Source organism: Talpa occidentalis, unplaced genomic scaffold (assembly GCF_014898055.3).
Source record: "Talpa occidentalis isolate TD23 unplaced genomic scaffold, MPIMG_talOcc4v2.1 talOcc4.5, whole genome shotgun sequence".
NCBI classification, from domain to species: Eukaryota; Metazoa; Chordata; class Mammalia; order Eulipotyphla; family Talpidae; genus Talpa; species Talpa occidentalis.
In genome coordinates, this window is record NW_023604861.1 from 136,534,111 (window position 1) to 136,546,508 (window position 12,398).

General features: G+C 62.4%; 1 protein-coding gene across 1 annotated transcript in view; it reads right to left on the minus strand.

Annotated features, from left to right (window-relative positions):
• Window positions 1–626: 626 nt before the first annotated feature.
• The window catches only part of HPCAL1 (hippocalcin like 1), a 70,354-nt gene continuing 58,582 nt past the window's right edge, over window positions 627–12,398 (minus strand). The window contains exons 3-5 of the mRNA XM_037528533.2: window positions 3,013–3,411; window positions 2,058–2,163; window positions 627–1,448 (exon numbers count right to left, since the gene is read on the minus strand). Of these exons, the coding sequence (XP_037384430.1) occupies window positions 1,351–1,448; window positions 2,058–2,163; window positions 3,013–3,390 (582 nt within the window). The 5' untranslated portion in view covers window positions 3,391–3,411 and the 3' untranslated portion in view covers window positions 627–1,350. The remainder of the gene's footprint in view (window positions 1,449–2,057; window positions 2,164–3,012; window positions 3,412–12,398) is intronic.

Consider the following 12,398-nt stretch of genomic DNA (forward strand, 5'->3'; position numbering starts at 1 on the left):
CCCTCCCTGGAGGAAGGGGCACCTCCCCGCTGCAGCCAAGGCACTGGCCTGGGTGTCAGCGAATGAGAGGTGAGGCTGTGGGGGAGACTTCCGGAAAGTTCTCCTCGGAAGAACAGAACGCAGGGCTCCTTCTCGTCCTGACTGTGACCTGCTCCCGGTTCTGCCCAGGAACAGTCATGACTACGGGGGACTCCAAGGTGACAGGTGTGAGGACAGACGAGGCCCATGAGGCCGGGGGCAACCATGGGGAGCTGGCCAGAATGTGGGGGTCCCGGCGACGCCCCCGGACTGCTGAATCAGGCAGGCAGACAAGGGGCTGGGCTCCAGGCAGGACACGCAGCTCCCTCTCGGTGCAGCACCTGCTGGGTTTCCGCAGCTGGGACCGCAAGCTGGTGCCCAAGCCGGTGCCCTGCCCGCCTCCCGCTGGCCATGTGTAGTCCTGCGGGGGAGGGGGAGCAGGGAGGCCGGGAGGCCACAGAGGCGGACAGTCAGGCCTGCCAGCACCGGTCGTCTCCAACGTCCACAAATAATCCGGCTCTGAGTAGATCCTGACTACTGACCGGCAGTTCACAGACACAGAGCGGGCCCGGGGGTGCAGGAGACCCCAAATTTACAAAGAGGGTCTTTGTGGGGCACAGAAACCACACAAAACTCAGAGAATTTGGTTTATTTGATCATTGTAGTACAAGAAATGCCAGACCAATCAACAGGGACGACAGACCTCACACGGCTGCGTGTGCTCGCGACGTGGGCGGGCGGGGGCCGCGGCTCGGCTCGCATGCATTCCCCGGACACGGCGGCTGCGCGCGGAACCACGAGTAGCCAGGCTCGGAGGGGTCACGGCCACGAGGGAACCACGCTTCAGGCAGTCAAGGCATTAAATACAGGACCTACACGTCACATGTCACTTCACCAGACGCACAATTTAGATATGGAAGGGGCACGGCGGGCGGGCGCGGCTGCGGTCGAGACGACGGGCTGGGCGGGCCATGCACGGGGAGGGCCTGCCTGTCTACGCTCCCTCCGTCCCTGTCCCCACCTTTCCCAAAGAGTCACCTGTGATCACAAAATAAATTAGCTGGCCTCGGTGCCATCCGAGACAGTCCCTCCGGGGTCCTCGACGCTGCTCTGGGCCCCTGCGGGCGGGGGTGCCCGGGAGCCCTGCGTGTAAACATCCCCGGGAGTGGCCCTGGGGGGTGTCCGGGAGGGGGTGGAGGGGCACGCAGCCGGCCGGGCGGGCACGGGTGGCCCAGGGCCAGGAATGACGGAGGAGGCATCCACTTTTGCAAGCAAAGCTTAAACGGCAAGATAAGCCTGTGTTTCTCGGCGACTGTCCAGAGGCCTGAGCCCTCAGAACTGACTGGCGCTGCTGGGGTCACACTGCAGCAACCGGACGATGGAGGGGTCGCTCTTGGCACCTTTGATGAATTCTTCCAGGGACAGCTTACCTGCAGAGGGAGGACAGGAGAAAGGGGAGCTGCCACACCCCAGGACGACACGCCCAGGCCCACAGGAGACGCTCTCTGACCCGGGGCACGGCTCCACGGTCACCCGCAACCTGGAAGCCGGAAGGGTGGGGGTGCAGGTGAGGAAGCCCTGCGGGCAGCTGGGGTGCTGTGCTAAGAGCTTCCTGGGCACCATCTCACTGAATCCTCACAATCCTGCTGATTATATTATCCCCACTTCTCAGAGGAGTGAACGGAGGCCCCGGAGAGTCAACACTCAGTGCAGGAGCCCGCAGCCTTGCCCCACTGGGGGTGGTGACGTGCTAAACGGGCCCAGGCCACGACGGGACGCTGTCTCGTGTTGCGCATCTGCAGACTGTCGGGTGGGCTTTCCGCTGCTTGAGGCCACACGGCCAGCCTCCCCCCGCGCTCCTGGGTCAGGAGGGCCCATCCCCAGCCAGAAGGAGGTTCTCCCTCCACACAGCTGCACCTGGTTCTCCCTCCACACAGCTGCACCTGTCAGCAGGGCCTGGGTGGGTGGGGCGCAGAGGGAGGGGAGCACCCCAAACACACAGCCTTGCGCCCAGCCGCCTGCGCACCACCACCGCCTACCGTCGTTGTTGGTGTCCATCTGTCTGAAGATCTTGTCTGTCCGCTTCTCCGGAGTGGACTCGTCCTCTGGCATCTTCATCACGGAGGACACCATTTTGTAAATAGCCTGCGGAGGGGCCCAGAGAAGACTATGCTCAGAGATTCTGGAATATTCCCCAGCGGGTGGGGCCTGGGTGTGAGCCTCTGCCCAGCCTGGAGGACCCTTCCCGGGCTGGAATGTTCCCGGCTCGCCGAAATGACTTGGAAGAATATCACAGATGGCAGGGGGTGAAAAAGGAAGCTCAAGAGGGTGAAAAGTGACTCCAGTGTGAAGGGGTGACGCTGGAGGGAGAGCTGGGGGGTGCTGGGAGGGCTCCACAGCTCCTGAGAGTGGGGTGACCTGGGTCCCCACACGTAGAACCCTTTACGCTGCATGTGCTGGGGGCATTCCACGTCGTGGCTTTACACCTCCCTTAAAAACAAGAACACTCAGCCTCGGAGACCCAGCAGGCGAACCCCATAACCACCAGGGCCAGGACTGACAACTGACCAGAGCCCCCGACCTGTAGGGTTCATTCTCCCGGCGTGAGCAGCCCCCGGGGAGGGGGTGGGCGCTCCACAGGCCGCAGCTGCTGCCCTTTGCTCAACTCTCAGCTCCGAATTCCTCACTGCAGAGCGCACCTCTTCTGGGGGTTCCAGAACAAAGCCCCCCCTGCGCCCCTGCACCGGGCCAGGCAGCTCTGTGTTCTCGGCTCTTGCACCTGACAAGGCCAGAAACTTGTATTCACCCCCCGCCCCGGGAAAACAGCCTGACCTGCCTGAGCTGCCGACAGATAGTGGGGAATGGGAGCCCCCTAAAAGGGGGCACCAGCCCTGTTAGGTCCCAGCGGCAAGCTGCCCAAAGCGCACAGGAGAGGGGCCGGCAGAGACTGGCCGCGGGGTGCCCCGCCCCGGCCCGCGCGCCCCGCGGCCGCACCTGCACGATCTCCAGCATCTCGCTGCGGCTGATGTAGCCGTTGCCGTCCAGGTCGTACATGCTGAAGGCCCACTTGAGCTTCTGCTCCAGCTTGCCCCGCGAGGTCACGCTCAGCGCGATGATGAACTCCCGGAAGTCGATGGTGCCGTCGCCGTTGGTGTCGAAGGTGCGGAAGACGTGCTCGGCGAACTTGGAGGCGTCGCCGTAGGGGAAGAAGTTGGCGTAGATCTTCTTGAACTCGTCCACGGTCAGGTGGCCGGTGGGGCAGTCCTTGAGGAAGCCCTTGTACCACTCCTGCAGCTCGTGGTCCGTGAACTCCGTGTTCTCCCGCAGGTCCTGCAGCACCTCGGGCCGCAGCTTGCTGTTCTGCTTGCCCATGGCGGCCGGCAGCAGCTGCACCTGCAAGGCAGGAGGTCAGCCAGGAGGCGGCGGCGGGCCTGGCTCCCCGCCGACACCGCCGAGCGGGCCCAGACGTATCCCTGCTGCCCAAAGGCCACCCCAGATCCCAGGTGTCCCGGCCTGTCCAGGACCTAAAAAGTGACAGGAAGAGGGGAGTCGCAAGGGGGAATCATTAACCCTCACGAGGGGCAGGGCAGCTGGCCCAGGAAGAAGGCGTGTAGGACAGACGTGAAGGAGAACCATTTCCAAGGCGGCTGGTGGCTCAAACTCACACAGGCCTCCTCTGGGGAGCACAGGGCAGGCTCCCAGAGGGGGAAATATGCGGGGGTCACACCTGGCCAGGCTGGGAGGAGGCAAAGAAAGATCTCCGCTTCAGAGACAGGGACTGCGGCTCGGGGGGGACCTGCTTGTCCGTGCCGGGCGGGCTGTGCCAAGGGGCCGAGCAGGACGCGTTCCTGGCAGCTGTGCTCTGAGCCCCGCTCGGCGGCACAGTCCATCGTGGGCAGCGGTGGAGGCGCCGCGTGCTCCCAGCTGGCGTCCATCTTGGCGCCCTCCCCGCTAACCCGCTCACCAGGAGGGTCTGACAAGATCTCACTGAGAGTTTCATGACGCGTGGCGTGAGGCCAGGAAAGCCAAGTAAAGCCAGAGCCCCCAGCCCGCTCCTGGGCCCTCCCGCGGCGTCCGGCGCGCGCTCCCCTGGGTCTAGGGGAGGCAGCTCCCCCTGGAGCCTCTCGCTCCCGACACAGGCGACCTGGCAGGGGCATCCGGGGCGGAGCACGGCGCCCGCAGCCACCTCTGCTGCTGATGAAGCCAGTGAGCGACCTCCCCGACGACCGGCAGGCTGGGGAGGCAGCGGATGAAAAGCCGTCCTTGCTGCGAAGACCGGGAGGCCCCCGCGCCGAGCTCCCGGGCGAACACCGGCCTCCATGCGCCAGAAAATCTCACGTGCATCCTCAGGGAGAGGTGGGGTGAGGCCGGGCGTGCGGGGAGGGGGGGCACCCCGTTCTGGGCTGGCGTCATCTCCCCTTTGGCTAAAAAGGCCTCCAGTCCGAGCAGGGCTTGGACAGGCAAGGAACAGCCTCTCGGGAGTGTCAAAGATGACATTTTCATTCACGGCAATGGGCGAGCCGGGGAGGAGGTCCACGGGCGCCCCCGTTCCCCTCGGGGTCTGGCCACTCGGGGGGTGTTCTGAATGCGCTGAAGTGCTTTTTAAAATGTAAACATGTGGCTGGGAGCCCCGTGCAAATACTTAACCCAAGAGTCAGTACTTCCTGCAAAGTAAAGCCTTCTTCACGGCACGGCTCTCGGCTCCTTGGTGCAGCTCCCAGAACCAGAACCTTCCACCCATCGCAGCTCGAGGCGGCTGACGGCCGGGTCGCCCTTTCATCCCATCGCCCTCAGCGCCTGCCTGGAGCCGGCGCCCGGAAGCTCGCGGGGCGGCGGACTCGGAGACTCGGTGGGAGGGGAAGGCAAGCAGCAGAGGCCAGGGCTCGGGCTGCGGCTGGAGGGGACGCGGCTCAGGCTGCTCAAGATTCAGGGGCTCGTTCTGAGGCGGGAGCACTCGTTGGGCCTGGGGTGGAACAGGACAGCGCGGGCAGCAGGGGCCAGTGGGCAACTGTGCTGTTTCTCAGGGAGCACCAGAGCCGGTTCCTTCTGGTGGCCGCCCACAAATGCTCCTCCCTGCGGCCAAGTCCCTGTCCTGGGGAGGGGAGGAGCTGGCGGAGGTGAGAGCAGCAGCAGCCTGCAGCCTTGGCTTCCAGTGTAGCTGCTCCTAGGAGAGGCCGTCCCCGCCCGGGGCTGAGGTGCCTCCCAGGACCCACAAGGTGCTAACACCAGGCCTGAGGCCGGCTCCGCCCTGGGGCAGCTCAGGCTGCAGTGCAGCTGGGCGGACACTAGAGGGCGAGATTGGACCGGCTCCCCAGGACCTGCGAGCAAGACCCCAATCCTGGCTTCCGGATTCCGCCCCTACCTTGCCTCAGTTCCTCAGTTTCTCCATCTCGAAGCCAGATTTGTCCAATAAGGTAACTAACTATCAGCCACTGAGCACTTAAAATGAGGGTGAATCTGTAAATATGCCTTAAGTGTAGCATAAACACTGGACTTTGAGACTTCGGAAGAAAATTTGATATAGAGCATCTTAACAGTTCTTCTATCTTTGCATATAAAATTGCATATCAAATATTAAATGCTACCAATGGAGATACAACAGGTTAAAATAACTGTGTCAACATCGATCTCCCCTGGAAAAGTTTAACCATGTCTGTGTGTGGCTCACGTAGTATTTCTAGTGTCTGCTCTGTCCTGGGCAGATTCTGGGGGCACTGTGGGTCTGGGGCCACCAAGCAGGGACTCTTCGAGTTCATGAGCGCCCTGTCAACAGGCCCACTGCTGACTGGAGCCCAGGGGGAGCGTGGCCTTTGTTTATGTCACTCCTTAGTGGCCTTGAGTGAAAGATCATGGTGTTTACATCTCCCAGTTGCACGTGAGTGCCTCGTTTCTATTTGCAGCAGCTTCTGCCTCTCCACTAGAGGTCAGCTACCATAGAGACTCAGGCTGGTCCCACTAAGTATGGGGAGGGGCAGCTGCAGAGGGGGGAATGGGGTGCCTCTCCTCCGGGGAAGAGGTCGGCCAGTAAGCCCTGCTGCCCAGTCACAGGGTGTGTGGGGAGATTTGAATCATCCCCCCGACGGCAGGGCCACTTCCGGGGAGCTTCCCGAAACCTGTTGCATCAGGGTTTTACCAGCTGGATGGGCTCCACCCAGTGACCTTGCTTGAGAAGCCCGAGGAACACTCCTGATTTCCGCACCCAGCAGCTTCAAATCCCCAACCTTAGGGGAAATAAATAAAAGGAAGGAGGGGCAGGGAGGCAGGCCAAGCCAGCCACTGAAATCCCTTCCCTATCTTAAGTCATCCTGTTTCCACTCCCCAGAGGCTGCAACGCCCTCCGTGAAACTGGAGAAAGAAAAAAAGGGAAATCCCAAGAGAATGTTCTTTCCCTTGTAGAAACTGCTAATGCGACAGGAAGGGGCATCACGGTGGGGGGCTCTCCCTTCACACCTGTACCTCTGCCTGTTCATCCATGTGGCTCCTCACCCCAGCTGGCCGGCAAACTCCTACTCATCCACCAAAGCCCAACTCAAAAGTCACCTCCTTGGGGAAGCATTTCTCAGCTCTTCTGCAACTACAATTTCTCTCTCCTTTGCACACGAATTCCAGTGTTAGATCTACCCTAGCACACCCCAACTTCTATTATATCATTGACTTGTGTCTTTCCCTCATTAGACTGTGAGCTCTTGAGGAAAGAAAACACCTCATTCATGCCCACAGGAGAGCCTGCTGGACCCATCTGCTCTGCCTTGTCCTCAGGATCTGCCAAGCACACGCCCAACACCGCGTCTTTGTGACTCTCTGGGGAACACCTCCTCTGAGGGCCCCTCACAAGCAGTGTTCGCCCTCATGCCTGAGTCCCTATCCTACTCCTTTCCTTAGCATGTGCCACTACTTGGCGTGGTGCCACGCTAGTGTAGTTACTGTCTGCCTCCTCTCGCCAGCCACTGTACCCCCCAGCGCCCAGAGCAGGCTGGACAGTCGGTGCTCAGTCAGTGTATTGGAAATAATGGCTGTGGCCGTGCGTCCCAAAAGCCAGGAGCTGGGATGGCTGGACAGACGGAGTGAGCGCGTTTCTTCTCGGACCCTCTCCTCTGCGGTATCAGGGACACAGGAAGGAACAGCAGGATTAGGGTGGCAAAGTGCCAGGTTTGATGCTCCAAGAAGGGACATCCGGTAATTCAGACTCGGTGTTCTGGAAATTTCCATTTCCCGGCCCAGGAACAGCTGCACCAGAGTGGAGGGCCTGGGGCAGGTCAGATTCCAGGCCCCTTCTCCAACCAGTGCCCTCTTCTCCCTCCCCCTGGGGATCACCCTGACTGTGTGGCCCCACAGGGTTCCCTGTGGCCTCCAGCTGGGCTGGCTCATGGTGTGGCCTCGCCAGGGGACCCACGTCACTGCCACCCAGGGGGACGCGCCGAGCTACTCCCGCGGCGGAAGGTAATCAGTGGAGCCGACATAAAAGAGTGTCCGGGGAGAGAACTGGCAGGCAAAGAAAGAGAAATTGCCAATAGAACAATCTCCCATGGAGGGAGCACCAAGCCAGGCCAGGTGACTTTCCTTAAAGCTGGAACCCACGTCTGTCCATGCACACACCAGCCCAGCACCCCACAGCCCTGGGAGGCTCCTGGCCTCCACCGCAGGGCAGCCTTCTGCCCTGCTCTGAATGCAAATTTGGGGGTGGCAGATCCCCAAACGCCAGGCTGAAGTGGGGCGTAAAGTCCCTGAATCTGTCCCCTCACACCCTCTCTGGGCCAGGTGGGGGAGCACCTCAATGAAAAACCACCAAGACTCCCCCCAGGTGCCCACGGTGCCCCCACCTGCATAAAACAAGGAGCGAGGTGCGGACCAAGGTTTACTCACAGCCCGGGGGGTGGCCTGTCTCCAGGAGAGCTCTGAGTCGCCGCTAGGTGCCCGAGTTCCCCAGCTGGGCAGGCAAAGGGACGGGTGTGCCAGGGCGAGGCGGCTGGGGCAGGAGCCACGCAGCCATGGGGGCTGGGACGCGAGTGGAGGACATGACTGGAGACGGTGCCAAGAATGTAAGGCCTGTTGCGGGGGGGTGGGGGGGGATGGTCCGGGAGAGAAACCAGAGGGGGCAGAAAGGGTGGGCTCACAGGGCCCCACCTCCCCCCCAAACGCCTGAGCTCCATGAAAGCACTGGGCGCCCCAGGGCCTTGACCACAGTCAAGAGGAGCAGAAAAACATGAAGCCAACAATCTTGTGAGTCGCCCACTGTCTCCTCTCTCGGCCCTGGAGCCGGGCGCTGCTGACAGGGTGGGGGTGTCTGGGCCGGAGCTAGCCTGTCCAGAGATCTGCCCGGGGAAGGGGCCACTCGTCCAACTCAGCTGTGCTTATTATGCGCGTAGATTTGGGGCACCGGCCCCCGACACCTGGGAGCCAATCCTTCTGGCCGCTGGTGCCTGGCGGCCCTGACCGGCCTGCGTGAGAGTTGTCGGGAAGTGCAGAGTGAGCCTGAGTCCATGGGGCACTCCTGGCCCAGACGGGCACCGAGGGAACCGAGACTAGGGGGCAGCGCCCAACCCACTCTGTGGGGGACCCATGTAGAAGGGGAGCTCTTGGGGGACACCAAGCCAGACCCTGGAGTCAGGGAGCTCTCCATCTCAACACCCCAGAACAAGCCTCTGTTTGGTCCTCTGGAAGATGGGGCTGGAATGCAGGCTTTGGGGATGACAGGTGGGTCGGGGTGGTGGTTATGGATATAGGGGCCCCCAGTGGGCAGCAGGCACACAGTAGAAGGCCCACCAGGGTCACATCCAGGCCCCCCATGATCTTGGCTATATCTCAAGGTCTCTGGGCCTCAGTTTCCTTGGCTGTAACAGGGAAATAACACCCGCTGGTTTCGCTGCATCCCTGAGAGGACTAAGGAAAATGAGGGCTGTCAAAGGGGCCTGTTAAATCACAAGCCAACAGAGCCAGGAGGGAGGCTGGGGCTGCAGCCTGGGAGTGGTTGTGGGGTGTAGGGGGGTTCCTGCACCCCCAGCAAGCCCCTTGTCCCCGCCACACAGCTCTGGGCCTGCCGCCCCACCAGGCACCTCGAGCAGTCACAGGACAGCATGGAACAAGCAGAACGGACAGATTCACAAAGGTAGGGTGTGGGGAGCCCAGCAGCCACGGAAAAGAAGAAAAAGCACCTCCAAAGCCTAGGCGGCGAGACCAAGTGCTCCAAGGACAGCCCAAACCTGTGACGCCTGAGTCACAAGTACCGTTACCAGCACACCTGCCGCGCCCCCTCCGAGCCCGGCTGTCACGCGCCTCACTTCCCTCGTCTGTAAACACGCGTGTGGACGACGGGACCCGGGGCCCGGTCCAGGCCCGAAGCCTGTCTCCGAGCCCCTCCCGAGCTCCCCAGCACTAAGAAGCTGTTGCCTTGGCTGGGATCCGTGTCCCTGCCTCAGAGTTTGGCTGGCAGGCCTCTTGCTTAGCTCTTTTCCCAGTGGATGGCACGAAGAGAAACTTCTGCCAGGTCCCTGCGTGAGTGATGACTAAATTCTCAATCCACGGGCCCTGAATGAATGAGGTTTGGCCAAGATGCTAAGAAACCGTGGGGGAAACTGTGAGAGGAGACGTCGCTGTAAATGCCAGACTTCAGGGGTGTTTGCAGACATGGTGCCCCCCCAGCGCCCCGTGCACCCTGACAAGGCCCTCGGCTGCACCAGATCGGCTGGGCCGGAATGGGGGGCTGCTGGCCACAGGGAGGCGGCCTGGCACTGCGCCCCCCTCAGCTCGCCCGCCGATCCAAATTTTTTTTTTGTTTTTTAAATCTGGATGAAAACTGCCAGTGAATCATCTCATATGTTATTTGATTCATGTTTAATGTCTTTGGGAAGAAATAAAAACAGTAAGTCATTCTTAATAAAAATGGCCTCAGCTACAATACAGGCGCCTGGATGGTGCCATCCCAGGTGCCCCGGGGGCCCCAGCGGCTGCGGTCGGGAGCTGTCGCTGGTATGTTGAGAATCCGGGCGAGCACAGCACACAGAGCTGCCCGGTGCCGATTTTATTTCTTTAAATCACACCCCTGAAGCCATCGATGCTGTAGGGGGAGCTGGGGCACGCATGCTCACGCGTAGGGGACACCCGCTACGTGGAGTCAGTGCTGAGTGTTGGGGGGCAGCCTCGGCACCCTCAGGGTGCTTCCGGTACAGCTGGGAAGGCAGGTATGAGCTCCTTAGCCCCGTCTCCTGCACCCCATTAGCTCTAAGCCAGAGCTGACCATTCACCCAGGACGTGGTCGGGCTCACCGCCCCGCCAGCCCCCGGCCCCTGAAAGGCTGGCAGGCCCTGAGGAGCAGGCAGGAGCAAGAAGGCCGCTAGGGCGGGCGCCCCTCCCACGCAGCTGAGGCCTGTGCGAGGCCAGGGGTCTCCCGGGGCTGTGGCCCGTGGGGGTCCGGGTGGCCTTCAGAACCAGCCCCCCAGCCTCACCCCACCCAGGTCTCTGAACTTCCCATCAGACATTTTCCAACCCCTCTCGCTCCCGACGTGGGTGTTAGTGTTTCCCTGCGACCCGAGGTCCCGGCAACAGCCCAGAGCGCGCCCTTGAGAGTCCCAGTCAGCACTTCCAAGCTACACATTTGCACCTGGGATCTGACAAATCCGAGAACATTCAAGGGCCAGTGCACAAAATGAGGAATTTGACCATCTGCTAAGATCGCGCTGGACGCCTGGGGAAGCCAGGAGCCACCTGAGCCCGGCCACGGGGGAGCCGTGGGGGCTCAGCCCAGGCTCGGGCCCAGCCCCGGCGCCAGCAGGCGGGAGATCTCGGGGCTTGGCTTGGTGATTCATTCACTGTTTGGGCAGCTGCTCCCTCTGCCCACCACGAGCACTGAGGAAAGAGTGAGTGGCAGTGACCACCTGCCTTCGACATCTGCCTTTCCTCTCCCCCTCCCCCGGGAGGTGAGTCCAGGCCGGGGTTCCATGTCTCTGGGCAGGAAGTCCCCTGCCTGGTGCTGGTGCCCTGCAGATGGGCAGGACACGGTCCTGGGCCCGCCATGGACTCAGCAGCCTCCGAGAACGCCCGGCCACACCAGCGCCCGCTGTGCGTGTGAGCGCGTGAGCCACGGTGCTCTCTTGCAGCATCGCCCCGCAGCTGGGGCTGAAGGAGGGGACACCCGGAGGGTTGATACCGCCAAGTCATCCCGAGGCACAAAAATAACCTCAACTCGCAGCCAGGGCAGGACCCTCCCTTTCCTGGGGCCGACCGCGCAACCGCAGCCGTCGCTTCCTGGCAGGCTGCTCGGGGAGCACCAGCGGGCGGTCCCCCACCTGGGGCCTGCAGACCAGGCAACACCTTGGGGTGCAGGCCCAACACCCAGGGGCAGGGTTAGCCCAGACCATGCTCTCCGGGCCTGCTCCGCGGAACCCAGATCTCCTCACAGGGGTTAATCTCACAGAAGAACTGCGGTCGGTTGAGCAAATCTCCATGGGCAACGATTATCTTGGAGGTGTACGAGGCCTCGCTATTTAAAGGACCCACAAGGCCCAGCAGGTCTGAGTACGTCCCGGCTGCCCTGGGGCGCTGCTCATCACCTGTTTTGCTCTTTGGTTTTGTGCTGCGGGTGGGCAGAGAGGGGGCTGCTGGGAACACACCCTGTGGCCCATCCCTGGGGAGACAGGTGGGGCAAAGGGACTTCCCATTTATTGTCATCTGGCCCCGGACATCATGCCAAGGGCGTTTATGTGCCGGAAGTGCCAGCTGACCGCTGGCGCAGGGCAGGAGGGCCAGCGGCTAACAGGGCAGGGTCAAGGGAGGAAGAGGAAGAGGCTGGAAGGGGAGCGGTGGGCGGCAGGCTTCCCTGGCCTGGGCCGCGCGGGACACTAGTCTGAGCCGTATCTTGCAGCCCCAGAGAGGGAGGGCCGGCCGACCCTCCGACGGACGGCACTTGGGAGAGGCTGGTGGCCTAGCGGGTCCCGAGCGCACAAATCCAAGGTCAGAGGCCGTTCTCTCACCCGCCACCCGGTTCCTCCTTAGAACAGAACCAAACACCCAGGAGGAGAGCGCTGGCTTCTCACCCACGGAGGCACCGCTGTGTCGGGGCAGCCGCAGGCAGGGCGGTGAGAGTCGCCCAGAAGCCCGGCGGGGTCCTCCGGAGGGCAGACGGGCGACCGGCCCAGCCCCGGGGTTCCGGAAACCAGCAGCAGATCCCCTGGCAGGGGTGCGGGACGGCGGGAGTGGGCCAGGATAGCACAGGGGCGTGGGCCAGGCAGAGGGCACCGCTGGGGAGAGACTCGGGGCTGGACGACATCGTGGCGCTCAGCGGGCCAGAAGGCGGGAGGTGCTGGGGTCAGACCTGGCCGAGAGGCGCCCGCTCCAGACTCTGCCCTCAGCTGCGAGCTGCGACAGCAGCGGCTCCCGGCGGGCAC